A 17,526-nucleotide genomic window follows, 5' to 3' on the forward strand; every position below is an offset into this window, starting at 1 on the left:
CCCGGTACATAGTTGTGTATTCTTCGTTGTGGGTTCCTCTAGTTGTGGCATGTGGGACGCTGCCTCAGCGTGGTCTGACGAGCAGTGCCATGTCCGCGCCCAGGATTCGAACCGACGAAACACTGGGCCGCCTGCAGCGGAGCGCGCGAACTTAACCACTCAGCCACGGGGCCAGCCCGAAGGTTTTTTTCTTTCTTTCAACACTTTGACTATATTGTGCCACTCCCTCTGGCCTGCAGAGTTTCTGCTGAAAAATCTGTTTATAGTCCTATGAGGGTTCCCTTGTATGTAACAAGTTGTTTTTCTCTTGCTGTTTTTAAGATTCCCTCCTTGTCTTTAACTCTTGACATTTTAATTATAACATGACTTCATGTAGGTCTCTTTGGGTTCATCTTATTTGGAACTCTCTGGGCTTCCTGGATCTGAATGTCTGTTTCCTTTCCTGAGTTAGGAAAGTTTTCAGCCACTATTTCTTCAAATAAGTTTTCTGCCCCTTTTTCTCTTCTCCTTCTGAGACCCCTATATATAGGGAATATTGGTCCACTTGATGTTGACCTATAAGTCCTTTAAGCTCTCTTCACTTTTTTTTTCATTCTTTCTCTTTTTGCTGCTCTGATTGGGTGAATTCTCCTGCCCTGTCTTTGAGCTCCCTGACCCTTTCCTCTGCTTGATCTAGTCTGCAGTTGAAGCCTGCAGCATAGTGTATTTTTCAGCTTAGTTATTGTATTCATCAGCTCTGTGACTTCTCTTTGGTTCTTATGTGTTCTATTTCTTTGTTGAAGTTCTCACTGTGTTCATCCCTTCTTTGAAGTTTGGTGAGTATCTTTGCAACTATTATTTTGAACTCTTTATCAGGTAAATCACTTATCCCTGTTACCATTAGTTTTTTCCTGAGGTTTTCTCTTGTTCTTTTGTTGGAACATATTCCTGTTTCCTCATTTTGCTTTGACTCTGTTGGTGCCTAGGCATTAGGTGAAACAACCTCCCCTCCCAGTCTTGAAGGAGTAGCCTCATGTGGGAGATGAACCTTACTGTTCAACCCTGCCCTAGCTGTTGGTTGTCTCTCAGACCTTTGTGATTGTTCAAGCAGCCTCTTTTATTTTTAGTGGCTCCCAGTGGTTGAGGGTGTTCCGAGACCTGTCAGTGTCCCAAGGGGGAGGATCTCAGTCAGCACCTCGATTCAGGCTGATGGGAAGCCAGACCCTCAGGCAGCAGCTTTTGAAATATTCAAACTATACAGTCCTGTGGGACTGCAAGTGTAAGCCCCACCTGCCACCAGAGCCAGGCAATCTGGAGGTGTCCCCTGGGTGACAGTTAGAAAAATCAGGGCTCCACACAAGTGTATAAGCTCCTTTCTGGGAGATACCAGTGAGCTGGAGTGAGGCAGAGGGAGAGCGCAAAGATGGCATCTGCCAGCCTACATTCCTCAAGAACACGACTACAGGCTTCTAGATGTGTGCCACACTTGAATCCTGCTCCTGAGGCCCAAGCTCCAGGACAAGCAAAGAGGCCTCTTTCCCAGAAAGACTGGGAGTGTGTTTCAGTCTGCTTTCTGTGCAGTGCCCTGGGGGTGGTAGCCTGCCAAGAACTGTCTTGCCAATTGTGTCAGTCCCATGGGACCCAGGAATGCAAGCTCCCTGGTCCCCAGAGACAGATGATCAAAGGGTGTCCTCTGGGCGGAAGCCACAAAAACTGGGGCACCAGATGTGCCCCAAAGCGCCCTTCCAGGAGATCTGGTGCTCTGGATCACAGGAGAGGTGGAACACAAAGATAGCACCCGCCATCTAGAGCAAGGCAGAGAGCGTAAAGATGGTGTGTGCTAACCTCTGTCCCTGGAGCATGTCCCAGCAGGCCCCTAGGAGTGTGTTAAATTTTGCCTACCCCTCAGGCCAACACTTTAAGATTGCTGTGGGCCTCTTTCATATAAAGTCTGAACACCTCTCACTCACCTGCACTGGGTCCTGGGGATAGTGGGTCCAAGCATTTGAGCCCCTTGAGAGCCATTTCTCAGCTCACTGTTTCCTTGTGGGTCTCGTGGATGTGAGCCCCCTTGGTTTTCAAAGCTAGATGTTTTGGGGGCTTGTCTCTCAGGTGCAGGTCTTAAAAGTTGGGATACCCAATGTGGGGTTCAAATCCTTCACTCCTCAGGGAGAAGCTCCAGGATTTGAATTTCCTCCCCATTGTGGGTTACTGTGTCTCAGCTTCCCATACCCGCTTCTGTGTCATTTTCTTTTTTTCCTCGTTTGCCCAATGTGTATGGGTCGCTCAACCAGTTTTCAGGGTTTTTTCAGAGGAAATTGTTCCATATGCATCTCTAGATGATGTGTTGGTGGGAGGAGGTGAGATCAGGATCTTCCTACATCACTCCCTTGAACCGGAGAAAATCCGTATCTTTCCTTTCACAGTCATGCACCACGTAACGATATTTCGGACAACGATGGACCATATACACAACAGTGGTCCCATAAGATTAGTACCATATAGCCTAGGTGTGTCGTAGGCTGTATCATCTAGGTTTCCGTAAGTATTAGTCTATGATGTTCACACGACAAAATCACCTGATAAAGCATTTCTTAGAACGTATCCCCATGATTAAGCAACACGTGACTATCTGTAATTAAACCATTTATTGTTTATACTTCACATTTTAATGTCTGATCCTGTTTATTTTATATTTTTTCTTTTGTGTGACAGTGTGTCTTAAATTCCTGATTCGACCGTCTCTCTTGAGAGCGGCAGCACGATTTCGTATACCTCTCAGTGATAAGTGCTTAGTAGATAGTGGGTGCTCAAAAATATTTCTTTTTGAATTGAATAAAATGTAAGTAAAAATAAAAATAATTAAGTTGTTTTTAGGTCTTTTCCAAGTACTTAACATCACTCCAATTTGAAATGAAAATTAATTGATTAGTTACTATGAACAATCTGTATCCTTAAGCATTTTGAGAAGTCTTCTTTGAATAATCTAGTCACATTGTAAGGGCAAGAGGAAAAAGTATGCTTTGGACCATAGGGTCTGTTATCAGAATAGCATTACCATAGTCTGGATAAAGTCAAGCTGATGGCCAGATGTTTTCTGACTCTGCAAACTAACTGCTTTATCTGCTCTTGGAAAAGCGTGAAATGTGGGTTACCCTTGAACAGATTCACTCTGGTTGGTGGATAGGAATTAAATCGTGGAGCATTGACTTCATGCCACACCTCTTAGAACATTTACATAATGTCTAGCTTTGGGGGTAATGTCACATCGTCTCTACGTAGGCAGACTTTCTGTAGTTTTATTTAGGATTTAAAATAGCCATTTTTAGTGTACTTTTGTTATGTCTGGTTTAAGATGCCTCTTGGAACTATCTAACATATGTTTTTGATGAAACTCATCCAAACCTGGATTGTTTTTGTTCTTTACCCTTTCCAGAGTGATGATTCTGACATTTGGGATGATACAGCGTTGATAAAGGCTTATGATAAAGCTGTGGCCTCCTTTAAGGTATGAAACGTTTACTCTTTTTCCTTATTTCCTCATGTTGTTCATTTGGGAAAAAAAGTAGTTGATAACGTACTTACAGTAAAGGGTTAAAGTACATATTGTTCAGTTCTAGTTTTGAAGGTTAAAAGATAGCATGGGTTTAGTGACGTAAGATGGTGTCTTCCTTTAGACGTTGGTAGCCTGCGTATATGTCGTCCCTTTAGCAGAGGCAGTTTTAGGAGAATTTTAAACATTTATTGCTTCCAGTATGTTTACATTGTATCAAACTATAGAAGTCCTCTACATCAGATTAGTGGAAGGACAGTCTGAATTAGAACTTTTATTTATTGAAATATTTGTTGCCTTTTGTTGAAATAATAGTGATGATTATAAATAGCAATAGTGCAGTAATTAATGCTTGTAGAGTGTTTGCAAGGTTCTGCGCACTGTTCTGAGTGCTTTACATGTATTAAATTAATTTGGCCCTCCCCAAATCCTATGAGTTGGGTATTACATGTTCCTGATGGTAGGAATATATAGTGTAGTCTGTTTTTCTGGCCCAAACAAGACATCTGCACAGTTGTCAAGCATCGTCACTTTCCCTGCTGGCTGAGGTATTTAGTATTATTGAGCACTTGGTGTGGGCCGCCAGTACTCCAGGCACAGAGCACACACGTACAGGGCACCAAGCACAGAGTCCCCTTCCTTCCTGCAGTCACTCCTGTAGCGTGAGGTAAAAATCGACCTGTGTGTCATCCTTGAAGCTGAATTCTAAATTTGTCAATAGCATGCTCTCCAGTATACGCTTAGACTAGAGGTGCACTAAGACAGGGGTACCAGGAGAGTTCTCCAAAATGCAGATTGAAAGGGGACTTGATGTTGCTGATACTGCAGGGGGAAGTAGTCTGAGTAGAGGAAAGGAACTGATTTGGGAAAAAGGATAGTTTACCTTTATTTGTGTTGAGTTTGAGGTAAATGTGAAGATATGAAGTTAGTCATTGGAAATGTTGGCTTGAACCAAGGAGAAAAGTCAGAGCTGGGTAATAGTGCTAGAACTCCGTTGGCATAGAGGTGATAGTTGAAGTAACAGGAGTAGATGGTCATAAGCAGGTAAAGAAGGATGGTCAGTTCTTGTTGGGAATGCCCAGTTTAAGACTCAATCAGAGAAGTGCTAAGAGCATCAGGGCCCTACATTGCTGGCATCCAGAATGTTGTCCAAGAAGAAAGGTGGTCAACAGAGTCTAATGTTACAGGAAGGTTGAGAGTAAGGAGATGTGGCTAAAAGGGGCTTCAGAGCTGATAATCAGATAGGTAATGCCTCGAGAGCAGTTTCCATAGCACGTGCGGTGGAGAACAGAGGCAGAGGTTGTCTGTCCGAGGTGCTAGGGCCTTGAGACCAGCCTGTAGCAACTGAGTTATAGTGTGACTTTTTTTATGTATTGCTCTTAACATTCCTTTTCTTTTCCTATTTTCATAGCATGCTCTAAAGAACGGTGACATTTCTGAAGCTTCAGATAAACCAAAAGGCACACCTAAAAGAAAACCTGCTAAGAAGAATAAAAACCAAAAAAAGAATCCCACAACTCCCTTGAAGCAGGTTATTTTAAAACGCTGAGATTTTACTTCAAAGGTTTTCTTGTTACTGTCTTTATTAAGTGGTATCAAATAGCTGTAACTTAAAGTGATTACTACATGTAATCATAAAATTTCTAAAACAGCTGTTCAACTTTCTATCGTTCAGGAACATGCATGTCCATAAAGTCTGAGGAATAGGTGGGAATGCTAAATACCAATTCAGGACAGTGTGTGCTTTGAGCTGGGGTGGGGGTGGGGTGGAGACAGTGCTCTTTGTGGCAGGTACCTGAGGGCCTTAAACTGGATTGGCAGGGCTTTACTCCTTAAACTGAGACATGGGTTTCCTTTTTTTCCTTGAAGAGCCCCAAAACTGTTAATACCTGTGAACCACAAATTCTGGGTAGAGTCGTTTCTGCTATTTAAAACAGTAGAGCTGGAAGCTAAATATTCTGGTGTCCCATGGGTCGCTTTAGCCTCACGGTTACCGAGGGGGAGGAGTGCTCACATTTGCTCAGCACCATGCGCTGGGCCACAGTGCTGGGCACTTTATGCACCTTCCCGCCTTGCTGTTCTTTACAACAAACATGTGAGGGAGATTCTGTTAATCCACTTAACAGACGAGGAAAATAGGACTCAAAGAGATTAAGAAACTTGTCCACGATTATATAAATGGCAGAATTTATATGGCATGATTATGTAAATGGCAGAGTTCTATTTATATTGGAATTCAGATTTGTGTGTTTTTAGCCCCAAGCCTTTTTCACTGTATCGTTCTGCCTTCCAGGTCAGTTAACTGGAGACTAACCCCTCCTCCCACCCCACCTAAACAAGATGACAGTTTACCCTCTTTAAAAGAAATATGTGTATGCGTGTATCTTTGGTTTCTTTTTTAGTGGAAAGTTGGTGACAAATGTTGTGCCATTTGGTCAGAAGACGGCTGCATTTACCCAGCTACCATTGCTTCAGTTGATTTTAGAAGAGAAACCTGTGTTGTGGTTTACACTGGATACGGAAATAGAGAGGAGCAAAATCTGTCTGATCTTCTTTCCCCCACCTCTGAAGTAGCTAATAATACAGAACAGAGCGCTCCCGAGGTAAGGATACATACACAGAATTCTTGGAAGCAGAGACAGGATGAGAAACAAAACAGTCTAATTATCAGTTTGACCCACTGAGGCATTAAATTTTTCCTGATGACACCTTTATAACAAAAGTACATATATTTTTTCTTGTTAAAGAATGAAAGTGAAAGTCAAATTTCAACAGATGAAAGTGAGAATCCCTCCAGGTCTCCGGGAGAGAAGCCAAACAACATCAGGTCAAAGGCTGCTCCGTGGAGCTCTTTTCTCCCTCCGCCACCTCCCATGCCGACACCAGGACTAGGGCCAGGAAAGGTGAGCTTTTGCCCAGAAACAGTGTCCCAGGATACAGTTAATACTGCTACAGCGTTCAGGCCCGCCCTTAAGGGAGTCGTAGCTTTTCCTGTGAAACTTGGGTAGCTTGCTTTGGATGTTATGAAGGCACACTTGAGAATTCTTTGACAAGGAAATAAGATGGTAATGCAGAATAGTTTATAATGGAGGACTTTTCCAACTGCCTTTATGGAGTATTAGGTATTAAACTAATAACTTGTTAATAATTTAATAAAATAATAAAATAATGTGTTAGTAATTTAGTGAACTCAAGTTAGAGAGGGTAACGATGCTTTGTCATCAGCTGAGTGTTCTGCTCCAGTTCCTCGCACATGTAAGATGGGGAGTAAGTTCCCCATATCTTGTGTAAGGTATGTAAAAGTTGAAAGTGAGCACAGTATTTACATCTAATACAGTAAAATCCTCAGGAGCTACCAGATTATTTTGTAGAGTAAAATGTAAACTTTGTTTTCATTTATGGTTCGTTTGGGTTGTAAGTAACGTGTCAACTTAAATAAGAAAGATTTTTATTTTGGGTTATGTCATGGAACCCATGTAGGTGGGTCCCTGTTCAGCTGTTTGAGTAAACCTCACTGGAGGTTGTGGTAATCAGGCAATAATAATTTTAATTTAAATATTATTATCTATATAAACATGTAGATTTTTTTATATGTGTAGAAAGGAAATGAGAAAAATCTAGATTTATGAGTCTTTTTTACTTTAGTACTTGGTACACAAAATTATATTTAATCTTTTTGATATGTATAGTATAGGTATTATTCTGGGCAATTATTTTGGTTCTTTTTGGTATTGAATCTTTTTTCCTCCTTTCATATTGAAATTGTTAAATTAATCTTTCTTTGAAACATTCTTTACAGCCAGGTCTAAAATTCAATGGCCCACCACCACCACCACCACCACTACCACCACACTTCCTATCATGCTGGCTGCCTCCATTTCCTTCTGGACCTCCAGTAAGTACAGAAGAATTCAGATTAAACTTTGCTTTCATATGTAGTTTGGGATTTAGCAGAACACAGGTGATTAGGAAATGTCATTTTAGACCATCCCTAGGGCCAGGTTGTAATGGGTAAAAATGTGAACTAAGCCTCAGGTTTTTCATATTTAATCCCTTCTGCGATGCAGACTCAGTCCTCCTGTGCCCCAACTCTGAGCCCTCTATCTTGCCTGCTTCCTTCCTGGCAGGGGTTGTGTTTCATTCAATAGGGAGGTGGCTCCTGTTCGAGCGGATTGAATCACACCATACATGAAGATTAATGTTTTACCCTTCCACGTATTCTTGGATGTTAGCTTCTGATCATGTAGACTATCCTGGGATCTCAAGGTAGACTTTAGATAGCAACAGTAGGTGACTAGAGAGACACATCCTGGTAAACTGTGTGTTGGGATGGGGGCAGCGCAGACATTCTGCCCCAGGCCGTTACTTGTAATGCTGTGTAGCTGTCTTTTGAGGAAACCATGAAAGTGTTTATGCTTGGTCTTTTACTCATAGCTTCATAATGGAACAGAACAATAGTTCTAGTCAAAGCAAAATATTTAAACATTTTGTGGACCTGTTGTCCTTTGATTCTTGTTCAATTTAATTTTGTTGGTCTTTTGTTGTTATTGATTGGCTTTCTCCAATTGTCAGACTTTTAAAGAAATTTTAAATAGGAGATGATATGAAATGTAGGGAAAGGTAACAACTAACATCCAGCATTCTCTACGTAGAATGGCTCTCCAGACTTCACATTTTTGTCTACTGACCTTCAAGTATATGTTTCTCCATTTCCAGATAATTCCACCCCCACCTCCCGTATGTCCAGATTCTCTTGAGGATGCTGATGCTTTGGGAAGTATGCTGATCTCTTGGTACATGAGTGGCTATCACACTGGTTACTATATGGTAAGTGATCACTCAGCTTCTTTTCCCGACTTTGTGGTTATGTGACTTTGTTTTGTTTGTGAGTAAAAAGCGGTTTGTTATGTTAGCTGGATTCTAAGGCTTCAAAACTACCTGAAAGTTTAAAAAATACAATATCTGACTAAGGCTTAAATTTCTGTCGTGTCCCTGCTAAGTGTAATTGTAGTGCATTTAAAAATCTTTGCTATTAGATTATTTTGATTATACATTTTCTAATTTAATGACACTCTAAATTATTTTTCAATCTCATTATTGTTCTGTTTTGATTTGAAATAAAATTGATTGCAGGAGATGGAAAAAGAAAGGATAATACCTTGAGGAAAAAAATGAAGAAGAAAAAAAATGAAGACAAAAAAAATTAGGTTCCTTTTGTGTGTAAAGAAAGGTCTGGGGTGATAAATGCCGAACTGGACTTCAGGGGCTGAGGCTTCAAACTTGTTGTTTTTACATCAGTCTTTTGCAGACATGTTCTATTATAATTTGGCAGGAAAACTTGAAATTTTTAAAAAAGGAAACTTATACCATGCTAGAATTATGACGTCATTTTGTAGGCACTTGAATTTTTAGTTAATTAATATATAGAAGAAAACAAACAGCTGACTCAAAGGTGTAGTTTTTTAAATTTGTCGATCTGTACATGCCCCTATTAATATTCTTATTTAAAAAAAGCTACTCTTCACTCTTGTACAACCATGGTATATTTATACTATATTGTGAAGTTCCCCTCTTAATCACCAAAAGATGATAAGTAACAAATGAACAGTTTGTAATTTGTTTTGAGACCACTCGTCTGACTAACTTCCTAAGCTTCCTTCTTTACTTCAGATTTCTCTGCGTTTTTTTAAATTATGAAATATTTTGGAAAATAATTTGTATAAATTACATACAAAGTATTGACATAATTTGTGTTTAGTTTTAAGTTTTCTAGACGGGGAAAGCTGGAGGGGATTCATCCATAGCTCTCTTACCCAGATGCACTGTGTTTTGACTGACTTTTAGGTTCACAGTACGCACAGGTTCATGGTTCTGTTCGGTTGTTGTTAGTGTAAACTTTCTATTGAAATATGGATGCAGAAAAGTGCACATACTACAAGTGAATTGCTTGATGAATTTTCACAAAGTGATCACCTAGGTGTGATCACAGATATCAAGAAAAAGAGGGGCCGGCCCCGTGGCCAAGTGGTTAAGTTCACGTGCTCCAGTTCCACGGCCCAGGGTTTCGCTGATTCGGATCCTGGGCACGGACATGGCACTGCTCATCAGGCCACGCTGAGGTGGCGTCCCACATGCCACAACCAGAGGCACTCACAACCAGAATATACAACTATGTACTGGGGGGCTTTGGGGAGAAGAAGAAGGAAAAAAAAGAAGAAGATTGGCAACAGTTGTTACCGCAGGTGCCAATCTTTAAAAAAGAAAAGAAAAAGAACATTATCACAACCCCAGAGCTGCCTTATGTCTCCTTCCAGTCATTGCCAGTCCTTTCCCAAGGGTAGCCATTTTCCTGACTTCTAACCTCATCGATTAGTTTTGCCCTTTTTTGAACTTTTGTGAATAGATTCATATGTACACTCCTTTGTGACTGGCGTTTTTGGCTCAAGACTTTGTGAGATTAATCTACATTGTTGTGTGTAGTTGTAGCTGTCTCTCATTTCATTGTGTGAATATACTATAATCTATTTGTTTTAACCATCGATGGACCTTTGGGTTGTTTCCAATTTTGAGGTATTAAAAAATAGTGTTCTATGAATATTTTTTTAAATAATTAAGCCTTATTGAGATATAATTTACATGGCATACAGTTCACCCTTCTGAAGTGCAATGGTTTTGGTTTTGAGTGTGTTCACGGTTATGTAGCCATGACTGCAATCAGTGTTAGCGTAGACTTGTCTGTCGTGTAACTCTTGGATCGCCAGCATCTGGAGTAGTGCCTGGTTCATAAGAAGTCTAATTGAGAATATGTTCGTAGTCTGCTAAATGTTGAACAGTAGCAAGTTTTTCCTCTGACAGATAACCATTTTTATAAGTAAAGCTTCTTGTAGATTATTTTCGTATGATATCTGGACCATTATTGAGTCAAAAAGAAGAAACATTTTAACAGCTTTTGATGCTGCTGACTGGCTTTCCACTGTTCTTGGTTCCATGTGTGTTGCCACCATGCAGCTTGAAAATGTGTGTTTTACCACAGCCTTGAATGGTTATGGATCTTACTGTTGTCTCCTTTGATAGCTCTAGTAACAGTTAAAAAATACAAATGACTAACATGTTAGAATATTTTTATTTGAAGGATGACGATGAAAATTAGAGTTGGTTAAATTGTGCGTCTAAGCTTTCCTATTTCATGTACTTGATTGTACTGTGTTATTAAAATTTAGCAGATTTCCAGTGGACTTTTAACTCTGGTCCTGACCAAGAAAATGCAGAGGTTTCTGCTTCTGTCATGAGTTCAGGCAGTAGTCTTGGGAAAGTAGCCTTGTCCAGAATATTTGCCACAAACTCAGGGCAAACCTATGACTGACTTGTTCCAGAGAAACGATCTTTAGTTTTAGAGGTAGTATTTGTATATCTGCATAAGTTAAAATATAAACATATGTTTAGATTCAGAAGTGTAGAGAAATTGAGTTTCCTAGATCTTGCGTTTTTGTCTCTCTGAAATTTTTACCATTAAAAAGAAGAAGCCACGAAGTCCAGTTTTCCAGCAGCTTCAGTGCGTTTTAGACACCATTGCTCTCGGCTGGCAGTTCTTCGCCATTGCTCCACGAAGCACACGTGACTAACAGCTTTTCCGTCACCAGCCTGTTCCCATAAGAGAGCCAGATGGCATTTGGATCCGGCCCTTAACCTCTACCTTTGTCTCTTTCTAGAAATCCAAGCGAGTGTGAACAACTAAGAGTCATGTTATTGAAAGAACCTGAAATAGGCTGTAACCTTGGTACTTATTAGTAGCAAATCACTTTTAGTACATCTTAGGGCTTCTAAGTATAGATTAGTAGTGAAGTGGGAAGCTAGTGTGTATGTAGGGGAAGATAGAGGCATTGAGGCCAGCAGAGACGAATAGGATGTTTGGACCAGGTTTGACCAGGAAAAACAATAAATATTTGAGTATTGATCTTTAAAAAAAAAAAAACTAAAATGTGTTTGTTTAGTGAGTACTGGTCTTTAATGGTTTTATTTTAATAAATGAGTATCACACATATATTTTATTTGATGGAAATAAGGTATAAGTCGGCTCAGGAACATCGTTCTTAGTGAAAGAAGAAAATTTCTTAATTGCAGCCTAATTGTTTACTTTGAGATCACTTTTAAAGTACATTTGAAAGCTGTGAACTTATTTTCTGATGATGTTTTCTTAAATAGAATTAGTAAAATGTCTTATGTGAAACAAAATGTTGATTCACGTGTGTATAAAATGTGTATGCTATCCTTTTAAATTCCCTTATTTTCCTTGCAGGGTTTCAAACAAAATCAAAAAGAAGGAAGGTGCTCACATTTCAATTAAGGAGTAAGTCTGCCATCATTATAAAAGTGAATCTTACTTTTGTATAGATTGTATAGTTTGTGGAAAACATGTTTAAAAATTAAAGGGTTGAAAAGTAGAAGAGTTAATGTAAAACAATGTTAAAGACATTTTGATGCCCAGACTATTTGATAATAGGTTGAACTGCATCCTCTAGAATTCTCATGATGTCAAAGGGTCATCTCAGCAAATACTTGTTGGTTGGTGGTGTGGAAAGAGAAACATTTCTTCACAATAGAGAGATGCTTAGACCCACTGAGGAAACTGCAGCTGTAGTCAGACAGCCAGACCACTTTTGGATTTGTGATGCTGGGTGAAACACGCTGTGTTACCTGTGAAGGGTTCTGGTCAAAACAGCTTCACTGGAATTTAATCAAACCTTTAAGATCTGCTTTCCCTTTTTACTGGAAATCCTGGCGACAGAGCAACAGTTAAATGACACCACAAAAGAAATGATCAGACAGGTCCAGAGTGTGGAATGTTGTAGAAGATAACTAGCCTTCTTTCTTCAGAAAGTCAGTGTCATGAGAGAAAACAATGGTGTGGAGTGGCTAACTATTCTAGATTAAAAGTGACTTAAGAGATACAACAGACAAATGCCCTGTGGCATCCTTGATTGGACCCTGTCTTGAAAGCCATCTGTGAAAGACTTGGGGGTTGAGGAAATTTGAATATGGAATGGATTTCAAATGATATTAGATAATTATATTGCTAATTTTAGGAGCTGTGATAAGGATGTTGTGGTTTATAGAATAATGTCTTTTTAAGTTTGCATACTAAAGTATTTAGAGGTGAACTGTTAATGTCTCTGATATATTTTTAAATGACTTAGCAAAATGTATGTGTGTGCGTGAAGCATATATGGTTATTATTGAATCTAAGTGGTGTGCATATGGATATTCATTGTACTATTTTCTGTATGTTTGAAAAATACATAAGAAAAATGTTCAGTATTTTACAACTAAATTAGTACAAGCTATGTGTCTATCATTATATTCCTTTTTCACCTATTATTTTACCCTTTTGGTCCATATTCATCTATATTTTGATATGGATTGTGTGTGTGTATGTGTAGCCCCACTTAACATCACATTTGTAAAGTTTTCTCCTGTTCTTTCTGTCAGATTGTTGCCTGTGTGTTATGCGCTCTTCCTCTAGTTCAGGAGCTTTCGGCATTCTGGATAATGCTGCAGTAAATAACCATCTTCTATATAGTAGTTTGATGCTGTTCTATCATAGCCTTAGGGTAAATTTCTGTATTATGACTATTTGATAAAAGATCGTAACATTATGATTTTTGGTAGATGTTTCCATGTTGCCTTGAAAAGCAAATTTTGCAAAACATTTTCCTTTTGATTTTCAAAATGGGAGGTGCATTCCTGGGAGGGATATATTTTTAAATTATATAAATCATCACATTTAATTGTGTAATGATTCATATTTCATTCTTTGATTAAAGTCATTTTTATTCAGTTCAAGTTCTTGAGCTAGTTATTTAGCCAAGTCTGAAGAGGAGAAAAGAAAAGTTAGGCAGGGGGTGAAGTGGGTTAGTGCTCCCGGCAGAGAGGCACAAAGCCGGGAGCACCAGAGCAGCGTGTCTCGAGGCCTGAGATAGCTCTCAAGTGTCCTGTTGCTGTTCCAAGTGACTCAGCCTTCGCTTCCCCTCCCCCATGCAGGTGACTTCCACTCTTTGAATCTGCTCTCCACTCACTTCTGTCCTATCGCTTTTCACATTATGGTGTCTTTCTTGTTTTGATATGTGTCTTTCCTCTGTCAGGAGAGACAGGGCACTGCGTCTCATTCTTCATCAGGTTTACCAATGTGCACAGTTTTTGAAGTCTGGGATGGGTTTAGAGCACAGGCTGGAGGGAGTGCCAAAGAAGAGAGAAATGGTAAATGGAAGAGAGATTTCAGATCGGATCTTTCACCCATCGTGAAAGGTTAGGCGCTGAGCTAACTTCCGTTGCCAATCTTTCTCCTCGTGCTTAAGGAAGATTGTTGCTGAGCTAACATCTGTGTCAGTCTTCCTCTGTTTTGTATGTAGGACACCGCCACAGCACAGCTTGATGAGCAGTGTGTGGGTCCACGCCCAGGAGCCAAACCCGTGAACTTGGGGCCGCCGAGCCCAAGTACACAAACTTAACCTCTGTGCCACCAGGCTAGCCCCAGATAGAATTTCTAAACAGACTATACCAGTTAGAAACTCTAACAATTAGGTAAGCATGAAAATGAGGGCATTATTAACTAGTTTATTCTTTTGGGGAAGCACTGTGACGACATACTGTGATCCCCAGAACTGTTTAGAATCTGAGGCCCAATATATGAAATTAATCATCAGTACACAAAAATAATCCTGTGGAACTATGATAAACAAAAAAGCCCAAAATAGATTTATTATTGGCATGTAGAAATCTGTATCAACTCCAAATTCAACATCTGTACCTGAGAGGTGTGGAGTGTAATACCGTGTTTAGTATATTTTGTTTGAACCACCACAACAGACTAATCTTTCAGAAAATATGCAAAAACTAAAAATTAGTTGTTCCAAAATGGGAAAGGTGATGCATGAATTGTGTCATCAAACCGAGTATTCACGAGGAAAACAATGAGATGTTTAAAAACAGGAGGAACAGCTGGTAGTGTGCTTGTTCTCCTGCCACAGGTGATAAAACTGGGCGCAGTGCCTGCTGTAACTGTTTTCAGGCACTGGCTGCAGAGCGCAGGGCGAGATCCCGAGAAAGGGCAACACTCGAGGTGCGTTTCCATCCCTCTTTCTGGCTGGACGGTTTCCTCGCTGCAGCGTGAAGGCGGAGCCTCAGCGGAGGGCTGCTGTTCCTGGGGAGGAGCGGAGGTCAGGTTTGGGCCCTAGGATAAGGCTGGAGTTTGAAGAGGCGGGGTCTCGAGAGGAGGGATTGGACAGGACGGAGCTCCAGAAATGTGTGGGAGCTCCACAGATGTTAATCAGCAACAGTCTCCTCACGCAAAAGGAGACCGGCACGGATGTTAGCGCAGGGCCAAGCCTCACAAAAAAATGTATACTTCTTTTTCTGTCGTATATTTATAAAAACAAAGTTCTCAAATAGTTTATTTTTAAACATTATTCAGTTTATTCTTTTCTTTTTTTTTTTTTTTAACTACATTGTTGCTTGTTATGTTTAGCAGTCTGATAGGAAGATATATTTAAGTGAAAAAAGTAAGGTGCAGAACTGCATGTTACCTCCCTGCCATTTGTATAGATAGATACTCACGTCCGTGTCTAGGTGTGCACTGATGGCCCTCAGGGTGATCCTCGGGCGACCTCTGAAGAGGGACTGGAAGACGCAGCGTGAGAGGGAGACTTCGCCCTATACCCTTTTTGTATTTCTTCTGTTTCTGTGCTGAGTACATTTATTGACAATAAAAAAAATGTAATTAAAATAAATCTGGTGGAATGTATTTATCATCATTACTCCTTTAAACTTGTTTAATCTTCATTTTTGTAGGTAATTCATGCAGTGTTCTTTAATAGGTAAGTGCTTTTTCCTCAGTATTTCTTGGAGAACATTCCATATCAGTGTGTAAAACTGTCTTGTTTTAAACAGTTGCAGGATATTTTATATATGGGCGTGCACCATACTTATTTGAGGTCTTATGGATGGAAGTTTAGGTTGTTTCCAGTTGTTTGCTATTTAATACTACAGTCAGCACCCTTTTACATAATTCTTCTCTATGTGAATACATCTTTAGGATTATCTAAGTAGACAGAATTAGAATCTAGGATCCTAATCTAGAATTAGATTCTAGAATCAGAACTGCTGGATTGAAGAGGACATGCATTTATAATTTTAATAAATTATTGTCAAATTGAAACTCAAACCCTAAAGTTGGCTCCAGTGGACTTCAATGATATGCCGGGGGTTACCGTCCTCTGTCTGCTTTCCTTGTAAGTTTCTTTTTTAATTCCTTCTCTCTTAGTTATTAAAAGGGATATTTTAGGACCATAAATTTGTCTTTGAACAGCGCTTTAGTTGTGTTCTGTAGATTCTACTATGTAGAATTCCTATCATTTTCCAGCTACTCCACAATTTTGGGTTTTGTTTTCAACTCTAGAAATGTTTAATAAGTGTTTTAATTACTAGGTAGTTAGGTTTAATTTCTAGTTTTATTGTAGTTGGAGAGTGTTGTTTGTATTGTTCTAATCACCATTTTTTTTAACACATGATTTTGATCATTGTTTTGTAATTAGTTTTAAATTCTGTTAGGATAGATTGAATACCAGTGTTCCTTAAAAATTTTCTTGGGGCTGGCCCGGTGGTGTAGTGTTTAAGTCTGTGGTCTCTGCTTTGGCATCCCAGGGTTCAAGGGTTTGGATCCCAGGCACGGACCTACACACTGCTCATCAAGCCATGCTGTGGTGGCATCCCACATACAAAATAGAGGAATATTGGCAGAGATCTTAGCTCAGGGACAGTCTTCTCACCCCCCGCCCCCCAAAAGAAATCTTTAAATATGCTTGCTCATTTACTCTTCTAAATAAATTTCACAATTTAATTATTTAACTATCATAAAAATTGAAATTAGTATTACTTGTCTTTATTTAGCATATTTTTATTCTAGCTGTATTTATCATGGTAAGTGTATTGCTTTTCATTTCCTCTCTTCTGTATGATTTTCTAAGAAAGTAGGTTTTTACATTTCATAATTGTATCTAGTCTTTTTTTCTTTCAAGTTCAGGTGCAGTTCTCTCCCACGGAGAATGGTATGTGGATGTGCCCTGGTCAGTGTGAACAAAGGCTCCATCGTTTTCTTCATGAACGCTTGGTTGGGTGACAGTCGTCTCCGTTTCCCCTTGTTGCGTGTGACTCATGCTTAAACAGCCAGCCAGGTGTTTCAAGGGAATGATCAGTTTGAATAACTTCACAACGGAAATGTGACTGATTAAAGAAACTCAAGATTACGTACAGTGCAGAAAAGTCCGTCTGTCAAAATCACGACTGAGCACATTGGTATATTGTAACTTTCTTAGTATTTTAAGCTTTTTATTAATGCTTTTAAAAATAAATGATAATTTTTTTTTAAACTTGACCGTTGACAATTTTTCTTTGGCGTATATCTGGTGAGGTGGAGTCTTTCTAAAGATGTAGAAAGAAAACTGCTCAGACTTATCTGGGTAAAGGGGTGGCATTGTAAAGATACCACCGGTTGTACAACAGTGTTGCTGACGATCCAAGGTTAGGGGCAAAGCCCAGTGGGAGCCAGAACCCACGAGGACTGGCCCTGGCCGGTCAGGAGCCAGGGCTCTGTTGTGTTTCTCGGAGGTCATCTTACCCTTCTCCCTGCACCGTGTCTCGTCCGTCGGCCTCCCTCCTGGCACCTCCACATCCTCGTCATGCACTCGCCTGACGTGGTGGCCCAAGCCATTCTCACTTCATCACTGCCTTGCAGTTCCATTTGACTGTCTCGGTGTCTCTCAGTTCACCTTCTCAGGAGACGTAGAAATTCCCGCTGTTTCAGTTTAGTCTGAGGATTCGTGTCCACGTGCCTGGGATTCTCCCTGGCCATTTGGCTGCGGGAGCGGAGGCTAACATGACAAGTGCTCTTCAGTGGTTTCGCCTGGGCGACTCAAGGTACCTCTCACATTAGTAGCTCCCAG

At 40.1% G+C, this 17,526-nt stretch overlaps 1 protein-coding gene across 3 annotated transcripts in view; it reads left to right on the forward strand.

Moving 5' to 3' along the window:
- LOC103543464 (survival motor neuron protein) overlaps window positions 1-16,958 on the forward strand; it is a 28,724-nt gene extending 11,766 nt beyond the window's left edge. The window contains exons 2-10 of one of the 3 annotated variants that reach the window (XM_008510344.2): window positions 3,416-3,487; window positions 4,944-5,063; window positions 5,935-6,135; window positions 6,280-6,435; window positions 7,332-7,427; window positions 8,249-8,359; window positions 11,829-11,879; window positions 15,377-15,402; window positions 16,603-16,958. In XM_008510344.2, the coding sequence (XP_008508566.2) occupies window positions 3,416-3,487; window positions 4,944-5,063; window positions 5,935-6,135; window positions 6,280-6,435; window positions 7,332-7,427; window positions 8,249-8,359; window positions 11,829-11,876 (804 nt within the window). In that variant the 3' untranslated portion in view covers window positions 11,877-11,879; window positions 15,377-15,402; window positions 16,603-16,958. The remainder of the gene's footprint in view (window positions 1-3,415; window positions 3,488-4,943; window positions 5,064-5,934; window positions 6,136-6,279; window positions 6,436-7,331; window positions 7,428-8,248; window positions 8,360-11,828; window positions 11,880-15,376; window positions 15,403-16,602) is intronic. The other 2 variants (XM_070569882.1, XM_070569883.1) reach the window with 2 other exon arrangements.
- Window positions 16,959-17,526: the final 568 nt, after the last annotated feature.

The sequence above is a fragment of the Equus przewalskii genome, chromosome 13 (assembly GCF_037783145.1).
Source record: "Equus przewalskii isolate Varuska chromosome 13, EquPr2, whole genome shotgun sequence".
NCBI lineage: Eukaryota > Metazoa > Chordata > Mammalia > Perissodactyla > Equidae > Equus > Equus przewalskii.